Source organism: Pleurodeles waltl, chromosome 6 (assembly GCF_031143425.1).
Source record: "Pleurodeles waltl isolate 20211129_DDA chromosome 6, aPleWal1.hap1.20221129, whole genome shotgun sequence".
Taxonomy (NCBI): Eukaryota; Metazoa; Chordata; class Amphibia; order Caudata; family Salamandridae; genus Pleurodeles; species Pleurodeles waltl.
The window spans coordinates 1,686,399,644-1,686,415,963 of record NC_090445.1 but is presented as its reverse complement, the minus strand read 5'-3'; the positions used below and the strand labels follow the sequence as shown (position 1 = coordinate 1,686,415,963).

The 16,320-nt window shown below is 42.6% G+C and overlaps 1 protein-coding gene across 3 annotated transcripts in view; it reads left to right on the top strand.

Moving 5' to 3' along the window:
- SCAI (suppressor of cancer cell invasion) overlaps positions 1 to 16,320 on the top strand; it is a 538,528-nt gene that overhangs the window by 307,685 nt on the left and 214,523 nt on the right. For all 3 annotated transcript variants that reach the window (XM_069241740.1, XM_069241742.1, XM_069241741.1), the window contains one exon: positions 15,082 to 15,177. In XM_069241740.1, the coding sequence (XP_069097841.1) occupies positions 15,082 to 15,177 (96 nt within the window). The remainder of the gene's footprint in view (positions 1 to 15,081; positions 15,178 to 16,320) is intronic.

Below are 16,320 nucleotides of genomic sequence, written 5' to 3'. Positions count from 1 at the left end.
CTGGAGGGATCCTTCTACACATGTGTGTTTGGCAGGCCCGAGACAGCCGGCCAACCATGCATTTGCAGTGAGGGGGAGTGCCGAGCACTCCCCCTCATTGCTCGTCACCCCGTGGCCCGCTCCTTTTCTCCCAAAACTATAATAAACATAGTTTATTATAGTTTTGGGGGAAAAGGTTTGCAGCTGCCACTGCTGGCGGGGGCAATGCTCCTCAGCACTAATGGAGGAGCCGCCCCGGTTGTTTTGTATCAACATCTGGAAATGTTTTGTAGGCTTAGCTCACACCATAAAACATTACTTTTCATTACATTCTGAAAACCATCTTCATTCACGCAGTGCTGAAGTACACCTTTGAGTCATCATGAATAATTGGCTCTTTAAAATTGGAAGCTTGACGCTTCTGTGGGGGCTTCACGCTGCTGCCATCTTTGTGAAGGGGTGGTTCCTTACTGACCCTCTACTTGCCAAAAGAACTAGAATTATAACCACTCACACAGTGTCTTGGTATGTGGCTCATACTAGATGAAATATCCCACCCACTTTGCAATATATATATTTTTTAAATAGATATATACAGGGGTCAGCCCTTTTCATCCATTTTCAAGTGTCAGTCACATTTTGCTTCCGTCTGCCACAGTAGCATGGGCAGTGTGTCAGCTCTCTTCTGCCATTGGCTCACTTGCACAGTGAGTGATAGCATTTCCCCTGAGCACAAGGAAAGCCTCCTGAAAACAAGGGGACTTTTTTCTTTTTGTTTTCTTTACGGACATATGCTTGCATTCTTTAGACAACAACATTTTAACTTTTGGTACTTACAAACTTTTGATATTAACTACATTTTTTTAAAAGTGTACCAAAGCAAGACCTATTGGCTTTGCCAGTGCTTGCTTTGAACTTCCACTGTTGCATAATAGAAAAATAATTCTGTTTTTATCCACTCTTTCTGCTTCTCTCTCTCTCTCCATCTACCTCCCTCCCTATTTTGAGTATTGATATAATCTGCAAACAAGCATTGCCTTGCTTTCTAGCCACTTGACGGTGTCAGTTATGATAGCATTGAAGAGCACAGGATCGAGGCTATGGTACCCACTTGGCACCTCTTTTCCCTCTGAGTGGCAGAGTGCAATAGGGCGCCTATCATATCACTTTTCTCCCTTCCCTGTAAACATTTGTCAGATTTATTTTGTGGGCTTAGTGCCAAATGCAGCATTTACTGGCACATATCTCTCTTCTCTCGACTCCTTAATGTTCAGTAATGTTCCCACATTGCATCAAATCCTGATGTAATTACATTTTAAATTCCCTACTCCTTCCTGCCATAGGTGGGTAATGCATCCCATTGTGTTCTAATTGTAATAGATGTTACCTCCTGCCTTTTATTTCACACTCTTCATACTTACAGAACATTCAGAAAAGAAGCCAGCAAGGCTTTACTGGAATAGCTGAAAAATACTCCAAGAGTATCTAAGCACTATCTCTCTTCAGAGCATCTTGTTAGTGCTTCATAACATATTTTACTGAAACACTGAGTGCCACAAGCGGTTAAAGAACAGACGAGTAACCTTCATATCTGAGGTACTGTCTGATTAGTATCTGTTCGATTAATTTCACTGTTTGTCCCATTCATGTCACTAGCTGTCCGCTTCATTTCAGTATCTGTCTGATTCATTTTGGAGCCTACATAGAAACATGTATTTACTTCATGGCACAGGTCTGGGTGCTTTAATTGTGCCCAGTAGCATCCCAGGAAGGAATGGTTGTAGGGACTTTCTTGTCTAGCACTCACTTTCTTGATTAACAACCAGGATTTGCTAGAGGTGATTGGATTCTCTGTGACCATCTGTGAAAGATGGCTGCAATATTTCAGTCGCCCAGCTTCTGGTGACATTCGCAAACAACTGATGTAGGAGTTCTGGCCATTACTGTATCCTGGTGCCTACCAATAATCACTTACATACCTTGTATGTTCATATTGCAACTTCTACACTTTGGAATTTCAGAGCGAGTATTTGGACCAGGAGTTCACAAAGGTACAGCAGAGATTGCCGGCTAGGCCAGTCCTGCCTCTCATGTGTGTAGCTCTCTTTCCCCGGTGCTGAGATCTCCACAGATGTAGTGATGTGTTTCAAGGAACTTGTGGGAGTGGCATGGAAGTGGAGCTGGAAAATAGGGAATATCTACTACAAAATGGGAGGAAGACAGGAGGAAAAAAATGAGGGGAACAGGAAGGGATATGCTAATAGAAAAACACACCTGCAAATGGGTACATCTCTTGCTTTTCAGTAAAGTTACACCGCATCGACTCTCTACTGATCAAAACAGTGTCTTACACGGCCTATTTATATCAATGTTATTTCCTGTTGTTAACAAGTGGCTAACAAATAGAATGCATCACCTTGGAAGTATGTGTTGCTAAATTATGGAAAGGTGAACTGCACACCACACAAGAGAGTAGACGAGGCTCATGGGTGGGTTGGTACAACACACCAGAAGCCCAGCGTCATATGCTGACTCAGAGTCTGGTCTGCCGGGGACCTCTGGAGGGTGTGGAAACACACATCCCATCCAACTCAAAGGGCTGTGAGCCCACACTCATGGCAGATGTGTTTCAAACTCTCATTACATACGGACAAGCAATGAACAGTCAAAGCTGTGAGGCTGACCGAGGAGAGAGATTCAATTTTAAACATATTTTATCTTCCTGGGGTTTAAAGCAGTTTGTTGGGAGGTAAAGAAGAGCATTGGTCAATGCACATGGATTAAGAAAAGGTCTGTTCTTGCCTCTGTGTTGATGGACTAGTTTCTCAGCTCACTACAAGAACCCTCCACTTGGGACCTTCTGCAGGGCCTTGAGCAATACTTAATTAGTAAAAAAACACATAAGTGCCAGGACCCTTGTCAGGAGACCACTGAATCTTGCACCTCCCCTTGCTCCTGCAGGCGTTGCTAGTGACAGCACCTGCAAAAACAACAGATGATGGATGGAACGCAGCGCAAATCAAGCATTCACCCAGTCACAGATCTGGGTTTAATCCATCAGTTGTTTGCTTGCCATGCCATTCCAGTTTAGACCCAGCTATATGCAAATCAGTCTTGACCCTGTTCCCCCTGGGAACAGTGCAGCCCGAACTGCCAGACTAGGTCTTCCCTGGCCCAGAAACAAGCATCCTGGGACCGGTTTCAGGGTATTACCCTTCATCAGCTAGGATAGCTTGAAACTGGTGGCATAGTGAGCACGGGACCCATGTCTGGGCATACCCTTCCCACTTGGGGCACCAAATGCAAAAACAACAGATGATGGACGGAATGCAGAGCAAATCAAGCATTCACTCCCAGTCACAGATCTGGGTTTAATCAGTCAGTTTTTTTGCTTGCCATGCCATTCAAGTTTGGCCCCAGCCATATGCAAATCAATCTTGACCCTGTTCCCCATGGGAATAGTCCAGCCCGAACTGCCAGGCCAGGTCTAGCTTGGATCAGAAACAAACATCCTGGGACTGGTTTCAGAATATCACCCTTCATCAGCCAGGCTAGCATGAATCTAGTGGCACAGTGAGCACGGGACCTACGTCTGGGCATACCATTCCCACTTGGGGCAACAAATTAAAAAAGAACAGATGATGGACGGAATGCAGAGCAAATCAAGCATTCACCCCCAGTCACAGATCTCAGTTTAATCCATCAGCTAGTAACAGCACCATCACAACTAACTTTCACGTCCATGCGAGTGTCACAATTCATACTTTAAATATACATTATAAATGACAACAGCATGACACCCACACTATTCTTATAGTTTTGGGGGGCAGGTTTTAGTGATTTTAATGTATATTTAATTATTAAAGAACTGTTGTTGTGTTCCTCACAAAATTATACAAACAGCACCACCCTGTGGCAGATTGTTAAAAGAGCCACTGTTGAAATTAAAGTGCCGGTGCTGAACATAAAGTGCTGTTGCCGAGCACTGGAAACCACTGGCTCAAATTAAGCACTGGCCATGCGGCATCACTGCAGGCTCAAAATGATACTTCCAGAACCCAAACTCATACTTCTAAAAATGTACATGCTTTTGTGAAAGGTGATCTCATTTTTTGTGTTTAGCTTGGTTAGTGTTTATAAATTATGAAAGGACAAGTGTGATTACTTATCATCTTTACTAGGAGTAGTGTGTTGGAAGCTCGGATACAGGTGTTCCTCTCTCATGAATGTAGTTTTGGCAGGCACCAAGAGTTTGACATGGCCTGCCAGTGGAAGTGCAATGCATACAAACTTCAGCCCACCACCTCATCTGCTAGACTCTCCCACAACTTGTTAAAAATGTCGTAGTGGACAGATCAGGATGAGGAGTAGGAGGTCCTGGCTTTTATCCTCTTCCTAGCCACATATATCAGCAGTGAGGTGTCCTCCATCTCTGGTGCCATTGTTAAGGATGGAGGAACCTCAATTGGTTGAGGCACTTGGAGGATGTGATCGGTGTATCTTCAGAGGTGAGAAACACAAATAAACCAGTTTGGTGCGTTGTCAGGTATTGCAGGTTTTGATGGCAGGTTCTCCTTCAGTTGCACTATGAACGACTTGGTGATATTGCTACCGGCTGTGAATATCCTCCAATTAACCATGAATCCCTCATGTTGAGACCCATCCCACTATGATCCTCACGATGCATCACTGCAAGGCAGAGGACATGTAAGACGGACATATATGCAGTCTGAGACACTAAGGGTCTTATCACGAGTTTGGTGGACTTGCAACCGCCAATCTCGCAGTGGCTGTCAGACCGCCACACTCCTGGCGACAACTGCCAGATTACAACTGCTGGGGGACTGCCGCCACCACCGGGATCACGAATCCCGATGAGGTGGCGGCGGTCGGAGTCGTAATCAGCCGCGGCGGTGCCCAATGCAACACCGTTGTACTGATTACGAGTCCACTTTCCACCAGCCTTAAACTGCCATGGAAAGGCTGGGGGAAAGCCACTGCTGAGGGCCATAGGGGGGCCCCTAGTGGCCCCCTTGCTAGCGCCCTTGGAATGCGCATCATCTGCACTGCATACAGTGTGCATTCTGAGGGTGCTATTTTGTGACAGCATTGGCCTCGGCTGCCTGAAGGGAGCCGAGGCCAATGCCGTGGCGTATTCCCGCTGGGCTGACTGGCGAAAATGTCATAATACGATGTTTCTGCTGGCAGCTCGGTGGAAACATCGTAATACGACGGGGGGGGGGTTGCTGGCGTGACAGTGGCCTCCTCCCCGTGGCTTTGGTGGTGGGCTGGTCTGACTGCACTAAGTCTCACCTCTCGATACTTCTATAGACCTATTTCAAAATCTCTCCTTCCCTCCATCACAGCATTGGAAGCCTAGCTTCAAGCAGGTAAACATAATTCACCCATTTCTTTGCACTTTCCGGCATGTCGAAAGTATTGTCTCTTGAGCAGACGTCTAAGCTCAATTTCTAATTGTGTTATTTTAGAAATTGGCACAAATTACGTTGACCAGGAATAGCATATGCATCCTTTCTCTTGGGCTCCCCGTTGTAAATGTAAATATTGCGCATTGCTAGATAGCGGCGCTCACGGGCTGTTTTATAATAAAGATTCGCCGCTCTCCTCCAAATGAAGAACACAAGGTCATTTTGATTATGGGCAGTTATCGGGCAGACTTAAATTTCATTCCATGGCCCATTAATTTCCCATCTCTCCCGGGGGTAATAATACTGGCGTGATGTGTTTGCTGTCTGAAGGAGCAGTACAAAGATGACTTCTTGTGAAATCCCATCTTCCTTCTGCAGGTCCATTTGACAATAAATTCTCTTTTACAGGATCCCTAGTTAGCACACATCATCTGTGTCCCAGGTGTGCGTTTCATCTCTGCCCGCTCTTGTCTCCTGCATTCACCAGGCGAGGCATCATACTTAGCTCTCTCAGGGTTTTTTAGAAGAGAAATACTTTAAGGGCATCTGGACTCGGGGAATTATATTCTGTAAAATTTTAAAAATGCAAAAAGATGGTGGGATGGGAATATATTTAAAGGAGGACTCAAATTTCCAGATTTTGGTGAGGTTTAGTGGCTAAAGCGTCATTTGCAGTCATTGTGAATGTTTGTGCTTAGATTTTGCAGTAAAGGTAAGATTGAAAAAATACTGATCAAAATTGGGTGCCAAAATGCAGGGAAGTATAGAAATGTCAGATCGAGAGGGAATGTGTTTGAAATAATTTACAATATTCTGATTAATTAGAACAACGAGAGTTTGTGTCCAGTGAATGACATCCTTGAAGTAAGGGCATTAGAATCCATGCAGCTAAAAAATAATTTTAGAATTCGTTTTGAGATGTTTCAAATTATTAATTGGGTCCCACTTTTAATTTTAGCTGGAAAAACCCATAATTCACATTCGTTCAGTGCCGGAGGGTCCTATGCCAGTTAATGATGGATTCAGTGGTTTCCTTTTCTATAACACTGCTAACGAATGTGCCGCGGCATAATTAAGAACTTGCCGAATCTGCCACATAATCCATTATCTGTTACATAATCTCCAGACTGTAACAAACAAGCATTGGCAATGCAACGGGTCTTGCATTTGCTTGAGTTAGAGCTATTAGCGTTGTAAACTCCTAACTGGACTTTTCTTGCCACACAAATTGAAAAAATAAATGAGCGCAATTGCACTATGTAAAACGCAGCGCGATCGCGCTGAAATTGAAAAAAACCAAGTGCGATCGTGCTGCATGGAAAATAAAAAGATAAAGTAGTGCAGGAACCAGGCTGAAAACATCGAGCCTCGTAAGTTTTCCATAGTTGGCTGGTGCGCTCGAGGAGGGCTAAACACCGGAAAAGGCATGATGTATGCATGCCTTTCACTAATGAAAGCAAGCGGATTTTAAAAGGCAAGCCCACAAATCAATGAAAGTGACAGGCGTGACATGGGTGTGGTTACAAGCCCAAAGAGCGATTACAACAGGGACTTGTGTGGTCGACCCTATAAAAACGTTGCTTCTAGCTTGAACGCATCAAAAGTTTCTAGAAACTTGGTGCTATGTGTTCACGTGCATTGGAAGACCCTTCTCAAAGATTAGCTGCATATTTTAGTTGTTGTTGATCAACTAGCACTAAAGAGGTGAAATCTCTGCCCAGACACTATTTCCTAGTGTAAAAATAACAAAATAACAAAGTATTACTATTAACAATTGAGCCGCATTATGCTGCGTAATCTGTCTTTTCTTGTTGCAAAACGTAGTCAACCTTGCTGCATAATTTTGATGCTCCCCTGCGGCATAATTCTAGTGGCCCTGCAAAGGCTGCAGATCTGATTGGCACCAAATATCACATTCGTCCAGAATTTTGGGTCCTATTCTAAACTTGGGGCAGTGCTCGTCAATTTATTTTCTTATTTGATAATGTAAAAAATAAAATGTAAGATTAACTGTAATAGCCTCCGCAGAGTTATCTGGATTTGTTGATGTTTTAAAAAAATGTTGTACAGCAGCGCGGAATGCTGTGCAACACGGCTTAAAGTAAACAAAAAGTACAATGACACAATTTGCACAGCAGCCCACGCTGCTGCTGTGCAACATCTTTAAAAACATTGACAACAGAAATAGGTCTCACATAGGCGAAACCTACTGGCTTTGCCATTGCCTGTTTGTATAGTCTTAGGTTGCTATTTGGGTGATTGTTTCCTGGATAATGTATGTTGCCTGCCAGCATCAGTTTGGTGATAGCTGTATCCACACTAAGCCAGTGGGCACTGGGTCAGCAGTTTTTGGTGCAAAAGAATTGCTTATATAATGGGATTAAAATGCAGCTTGCCCATGAGCAGCTGGATGTCATCAGCGTGAGTCACGTCACTTGATTACATGGTAAATGGCACCCTGCTGACTAGGCTGATTCACATTGTGTTCATAGAGTGCTTGAAAGCCACCCTTTAAGGATAGAATTGTATCTATCACCATCACCTAAACCAGGGATATTGGCTGTCTGTCTATACACCTGTCAATCCACATTCACCACTTTGTTCTCCCTGCTTTCATCTTGTAGACATGTTTAGATCTGCCTGGAGACTGCTTTAGCTGTATTGCCAGCCTGCCTCATGCTTTAAAAAAAAAAAATATATTATACACACATACATACATTTATGTGTGCATATAGAAAAAAACAAAGGCGACAGGGACGTTATAGTTAGGTTCGTACAAAACCATAGAAATTCAGCAGTTATACTTAGACTTATTTCAAGTAACTATAACTTGTGTCCGAAGGTAACTATAACTTGCGCCGCCACTCACAATTTATTTTTCAATAGTTTCACTGCTAATTTGTAATTTATATTTTTAATGACGTTATAGAAGTTGTCATGAGTGCTGTAAAATCTGGGGTAATTAGCAGTGCATGGCGAGAGCGTGAGTTATAGTTACCTGAGGGAGCAAGTTATAGTTACTTGAAATAAGTCTAACTTTAACTGCTGAATTTCTGCGTTTTTGTACGAGTAAATTCAGGTTCCGAATTTACTTGCACAAAGCCATAGAAATACAGTAGTTATAGTTAACTCAAGTTAACTATAACTCGCTCCCCATCATGCACAGTTTTCTCATCAATAATTTTATGTTGCAGTAATATTATTAATGATACAGTAGACGGTGTTGTAAATGATGTAATTTGTGGAGTAATTAGCTGTGCATGATGAAGGCTCTAGTTATAGTTACCTTAGGGCGTGAGTTATAGTTACTTGAGTAAACCATAACCTTAACTGCTGAATTTCTATGGTACTGTGCGAGGAAATTCAGAACCTAACTATAATGTACCTGTAACCTTTGGGTTTTTCATTGAATTTTAATATTTGTTTTTAGCACGCAGAGATGTAAATATAACCGTTGCCGTGCAAAGCCAAAGGCAGTGCGTGGCGGGGGTTGGCCGCTGGGCCTGGCCTGTGGCCAGGTCCGGGGGCCTACCCTCCTGCATTCACCCAAACCCAATACAGTGGGTTTTTATTTCAATTTTTCTCTGGATCAGTGGATCCACCAGTGTATCGGATGAAAAAAGAAACTACTTGGGGAATTTGTTGCCCATGAGGGTTCCCTATGGGCCCCTTCTATGTGTCCTATGGGGTCAGGATAACTCTATCCTGACCCCTTATGTGTTTTTGCACTCTTCTTTTACCATCCCCAAGCCAGTGCAATAAACAAGATGGCGGCTATAACAGGTTGCAGCCAGCCAATCAGGGCCCTGCTTTCCCCCCGGATTTGTGGGTCCAGATACATGGAGGATCCGCGTCCCTGTATATCTATATTTTCTATATTTGTTAACCTCTAATATCTCCGAAACTACTGAACTGATTTACACCACACCACACCCACTAACACAACCTGCCATCGCTCACAAAACTACAGTATGCCTTTCTCTCAGTCTCAGCCTTCCAGATACACACACTCTGCTCATGCAACCAACAACACTATCCGCTGTTTGCTCCACTCAGATCACCTGTCATCATAACAATGCCCAAACCCTGCCTTCAAACACACCATCTACAAACACTCTTCCCCTCTCTTCACCAATTACACACAACCATACGATCCCCACATTTCACTCCACCACACATATTACCTCTTCCAGTCATCGCAACTAACACTAACTCCCCTGACACACATCCATCACCTCTTACACACCTCGTACATTAATCTCCAAAACACATCAACACCCCATCTAACACTCAAATTCCACTCACCAGCACTAACTCACATACAAATCCATCACTAAAAACAACTACACCAATAGCCCCTCTCACTATTCCACAAAAACAATACCGACCACAAACATCAGCACATCAAATCAACACAAACTTACATTACACTTATCGTCATACTCACTCCCACCCTCAGGACTACACAAAGAATACAAATTCCATCCTATCTCCACCCCTACTTTCTCACTCTTTACAAACACCTACCACAAGCACCACAACCCAGCAACTTTCATTCACTCGCCTCTCCTCCAATGCACAATTTAGAGCCTTACATCATGATCCACATGCTCCTTCACCACCCCTAACCCATACTCCATCCAAATAAACAAACGCAAACAAAATAAAAAACATGCCACTCATAGCAACCTCGCATCCCCTTGTCTATTACATAATAAAACTACCCTACAAAAAACAGTACACTCCTCATGGCTCTCTCAGCCACCAAGTCCACCACCCACACACACAGACCCAACAAAATGCCTCCTTAACTGCTGGAAGAGGAACACCATATTGAAAAGCAAGACTATTGTGAGCCTCAAACAGTTATCACAACTAGCAACGCTCCTGCTTCAAGCTCACATTATACTACTTACCCTTCTCCTGAACAAAACAACACTACCACTAACACACCTTATCTAAACTGCCAGCTCATAAATGCTCGATCACTCTCAAAAAACAAGCACCACATCTACGACCTGCTCACAGACACACAACCTGACTTACTATTCATACCTGAATCCTGGTTGGGAGATGACATGGCCCCAGTGTTGCACGAAGCCGTTCCTCCAGGCTATCAAACCATCACACAAAACCATATAGGCAAGAGAGGAGGTGGACTAGCTATTATATTCAAACAGGCAATAAACCTAAGTAAAACAGACACCATCTCCATACAAGGTTGTGAAGCCCTCCTTACCAGATGCCACCCTACTCCAACTTCCTCCTGTAACTTTCTCCTCCTTTACAGACCTCCACCTAACAACTCCACATTTCCAGATGCTTTTCTAGACACAGTCTCAAACCTTATTACACTATACTCCAACCTATGCATTCTTGGGGATCTAAATATTTGGTTTGACAAACCCACTATACCCCATCCAAAAGCTATCACCACTGGCCTAGACGCATTGAACCTACATCAGATTGTACACAATCCCACACGCACCGCTGGTCACATCCTAGATGTAATTTTTGCTAAGCCTGAACTAGTTACTATTCGTAGCATCACGCCAATCACTTGGTCAGACCACCATTTGATAACTTTCCGACATACAACTCCACAAATCAACACACCCCACAATTACTTACATACATACAACTATCGACCATGGAGCAAACTCAATTTGGATGAATTAGAAACACAACTAACAGCCAACACAGATCTAGATACAATTAATTATGTGCCAAAACTTTTTTTTTATATCCTAATACCACTCAGAAAAATTAAACACAACAAAAGAAAACCAACACCTTGGAGAAACACAGAACTTAAAAAGATAAAGCAACAAATCAGAAAGTTGCAGCGGACCTGACTCAAAACAAACAACAGTCAAGACAAACTGCAGCTACACAAACTTAACAGGATATACAAATCATCAATCAAAAAAGCAAAAAAAGGTACTACTCAGACAGAATTCAAAATGCTCAATCTACAACCAAGGAATTTTATAAAATTCTCAATGAATTTCGAAAACCTACATGCATGGAAGGAAGTCATCCCACTACTCAAGATTTCATAAACAAATTGGCAACTCACTACACAACCAAGGCAGACACATTGGACTCCTATTTAAAACAGAAGAAAAACATCAGCACCAACCCCTTTCTTAAAATACCCTCTAAGAATAAACCAACCCAACCTCTACAGTCCTTCAAACAAATATCCCAGGATGAATTTATGGATTTGGTCAAAGCAAGCAGACCTTCTGGTTGCCCTTCTGACCCTTGCCCACCACAAATCTTCAAGAACATTCTTCTATCTACTTCTGCTGCCACACCTGTAAGAAGAATCATCAACAACTCTTTAACTTCAGGAACTTTTCCTGTAGACCTGAAAAAGGCATACATACGACCTTTATTAAAGAAAACAAACCTAGACCCGCAAGACCCCAACAACTACAGACCAATCACAAATGGACCTTTCCTGGGCAAATTGATAGAAAGAGCAGCATTCGCCCAGATGTCACAATTCATTGAAGAAAATTCTATACTTTCAGACTTCCAAACTGGATTCCGCCCAGGAAGAAGCACTGAATCGGCACTCATAGCAATCTGGGATGATCTTAAAAACACAGTCAACCGAAATAGAGTTGCTGCACTACTTCTCTTGGACCTCTCGGCTGCCTTTGATACGGTTGACCATGACACCCTAATTCAAAGACTCCACGAAGCCGGCATACAAGGGATTGTTGTCAACTGGATTACTTCCTATCTTCAAAAAAGATCGAATATCATCCACTCCCCCACCTTCTCGTCCGAACCCTACCTCACAAAAGCAGGAGTCCCCCAAGGGTCAATCATCTCACCTTTGCTTTTCAACATCTACATGATATCTTTACCAGAACTGATCAATGAGTTCCAGCTCACATGCTTCAACTATGCAGTTGGCACACAAATACTACTTAAATTAGAATGCCCGAAAAACATTGAAAACTCACAAATCTTCAGTTGCCTCAGAGCCGTTGATCAGTGGATGACCTGGATCCATCTCAAACTAAATACCTCCAAAACAGAGATACTCATATGTGGTGAATGGAAAATGTATGACCCTCTGACCACCTCCTCAATTATCCAAGGAAGTTAAAAACCTAGGAATCACCATGGATTCCAAGTTAACTATGAATGCCCAAGTGGACAAATTAGCACGAACAAGCTTCATCACCTTGAAGACTTTACGACGCATCTTCCCCCACCTTGGATTTCCACACAAGGTGCAAGCTACTATCTCGCTTGTACTATCCAAACTGGATTATGCCAATGGCCTCTACCATGGATCATTTCTATCTGTTATGAAAAAACTACAACGTATCCAGAATTCCACAGCCAGGCTACTATTACATGTAAAGCCGCAAGCCCGCATCTCCCCTGCCTTGAGAGCACTACACTGGTTACCCGTTGCCAGAAGATGCACTTTCAAGCTGCTTTGTATCAACCACAAAGCTATACATGGAACAGGACCGCTTTTTATCAGAAACAAAATAACCAAATACATCCAACAAAGAAACCTCCGCTCAAGATTGGCACCCCGCCTTAGAAAACCACCATACAAGAAAAAGACTATAGGTGGTACATCCTTCTCCGTTCAAGCAGCCAAACTATGGAATTCATTACCCCCAACTATAAGAGCCACAGATAACTTTCTTGTCTTCAGAAAACTACTCAAGAGTTGGCTCTTTCCTTCATAACCACCATATTCAAACAACTATGGACTGCATATGCCTATGTTGATAAATATATTTTTCAGATTATGTATATATTTCTCATTATGTATAGTTTCTTTAGAAAATATGTATCGCTACTATGTCATAACAATAAAATACACACTCTTTAAACCTGTTTGACTAAGTATATTTTACCCATGGTTCTAATTATGTATTGTATGTGCATATGTGTGTGTATTCATGTGTGTGTGTGTATGTATATGTATGTATATATATATATATATATATATAATATATATATATATATATATATATATATATATATATATATATAATATATATGTGTGTATATATGTTGGCTCCTGGGTGGTTTCTTATACTAGATATCTATGAATTCCTGCTCTCATCTTATCACACTTATCTACCCATCATCATATGTCATGTCTCTATCAAACTATCCTCCATTCTCACTCTGACTCATCCCAAATCCTTTCTACTACTTTTATCTCCTAAATAACTCTGCCTAAGCTCTTCCCTCCGCTTCCATATCTAACTCACCGAACCTCACTCTACTACCGTGACCTCCCACACAACCCTACTAAATTCTCCCGCATTTATCTCACCCTGCTACTATGCTCTCCCTAACCCTTCCCTCCTCAATCCCCCTTTACTCATCCCAAACCTTTGGGTTGAGTAAATTAAGGAAAGCCATATAAATATGATTACAATACAATACAATACATCACAAAAAGCGTTCTTTCTGGACCAAGAAATAGCTTTCTTACAAATGTCGTATATTCCGTTCAGTGATTCGGGCTGTAGTAGTGTTAAAAAATTGGAAAAATCGCATTGATGTTGAATGGGGAAAACGTTTTTTCAGACCCCCCCCCCTCCTTTTCTCGCCCTCTGCTTTATAGAGCACTCAATTTTCAGGACAGCAGCTGAACTGAGCAAAATACAAGTTTTGAAAATTTTGTTAGGATTCATCAAACGGCACCATTGTTATTGGCAAAACAAGAAACCCTCCCTCTATGGGAAAAAAATGTCCTAACTAGAACTACCTAGTGCTGACTGCCACTAGGTAATATATATATGTATATGTATATATATGCATATATATATATATGCATATATATATATATATATATATATATATATATATATATATATATATATATATATATATATATATAGATAAATACAAGTATATATGTACACACACAGTCGGCAGCCCTCTTGGTCTGTTCATCTGTTCAAGTGTCATTTAGATTTTCCTTCCTCCCTCCACAGCATGGTAAATAGGTCAGCCATTTCAACCATTGGCTCGCTTCATTGTGGGTGATGGCATTTCGCCTCTGCAAATGCACCTAAAAAGTGGTCCACTTCAATGCCGTGGCTTGTGGACAAATCTCCGCTTTCATTTATTTATTTTAAATTCATTTCTACAATTGTTCATTTTTATTTTTTTATTTTTTTGCAAACCTATGCGCACACGCCACACCCCACAGTAGGACAGCAGAGTTTTCACTTTTCATTAGTTTTAACCTTTAATTCTTACCTTTTGCTTATGTATGTAAAAAAAGATTGAAGGCTTGCCAACCCAGACTTACTTGCTTTGCCAGTGCTTGTTATGTTCGTTATTGGGAGGTTGACTTTTTTTGGGTAACTAGAAAAATGTTGTTCGGAAAATGCCATAAGTTAGCTTTTCAGTGTGTGAGAAAGTGGAACGATTTGCAAGGTATCCACCGCTGGTTGCAGAGCAATATGCGAAAGCCACTTGATCAATGCCTGTTCAAGTGGGAAGTGGGAATACGTGGTAAATGCATAAATTCCGGGACTAACACAGTAACCGTGCTGTCGACACATACCTCATCTGCGAGAAGTCATATTCTCATCTTAATGAGTGTGCCTGTCTGATCCCCCCATATGGCATGCCTATAATTAACCTGCCATGCTCATCTGTTTTTCAGAGATTTACCTCAGTATGGACAGAAGCAGTGGCAATCCTATTTTGGAAGAACATTTGATGTTTACACCAAGCTCTGGAAGTTTCAGCAGCAACACAGGTGAGGGCACCTTTCAGTTTATTCTGCCTCATTTCAGTTCTTGCCCTTGTCTTTCACGGGCAGGTTTCTGCACGAATAAAGTGCCTCAAGCAATGGCTAAAGATGGTCTTGTTTCAGGCCTCGCTACAGAAGGCTTTGGTTGTTGTAAGAGATCTTGTCATCAGTACATTGATAAGAAGTATAAAGAAGAATGTAGGAAGGGAGGGCTTTGGGTTAGCCGTCCTTAGCCATTGGCTTTCATGTTTACATTAAACTGCAGGTGCCACATGTTGTGTAGCTTTACCTGCTCTGTGTTCTTTCACAAACTTACTTTTCTGATGAATACTTCTCACTGCAGATTCTTTGCCATTAGAATATTCCCTGGACGCCAGACTAAATGCAGAAGTTTTCATTGCAGTCATTCCGCACACCACTAGGTGGTGCAGTTCGACTCTGTATTAGCTTAGTTACACCCCAGAAGTGACAGAGGGAAGATGCATATATGCACCAGCCCTGTGCATTAACACCCGATCTCTTTTTTTCCGTATCTTCAAACAAGGTCCCGGACTTCTGCTCCCTCTTTTCAGTTTTTGCAATTTTTCAAATCAAAATCCAGTGTGAATGGGAACAATGGGCCTTATTACAAGGCTGGCAGTCCATAGACTGCCAGCCCTGCGGTCCAACTGCCACATTAGGTGCTTGCGGGCGGACCGACCAACCTACCGCCATCCCCGCCAGGATCAGTGATCCCAACGGGCTGACGGCGGTGCAGGTTGTAATCAGCCAGGGCGACGCTGAACTCAGCGACGCCCTGCTGATTGCAATCTTGTTCTCTGCCAGCCTTTTCATGGCGGTCTGACCTTTTAGGGAGGCCATGCCGCATAATTTTGGCACTCTCCACTCCCTCTGGCATGTCATTGGGCCCCAAAGGTCTGCAGAGGCCTCCAGTTGGATAACCACTGATGGATATATCCTCAGCACTGTCTGAGCAGCTAGACCCCAGCTGGGGTGCCACACAAACACCAGTGCTGATTTCCATCCCGGCTCCAAGATGGACACCAGTTCCTCTTTCATCAACGCCTGACTGGAGATCCGATGCTGACACCAATTCACAACCTTGAACCAAATCTATATTGACCCCGGCTGACGGAACGAATCACTGAC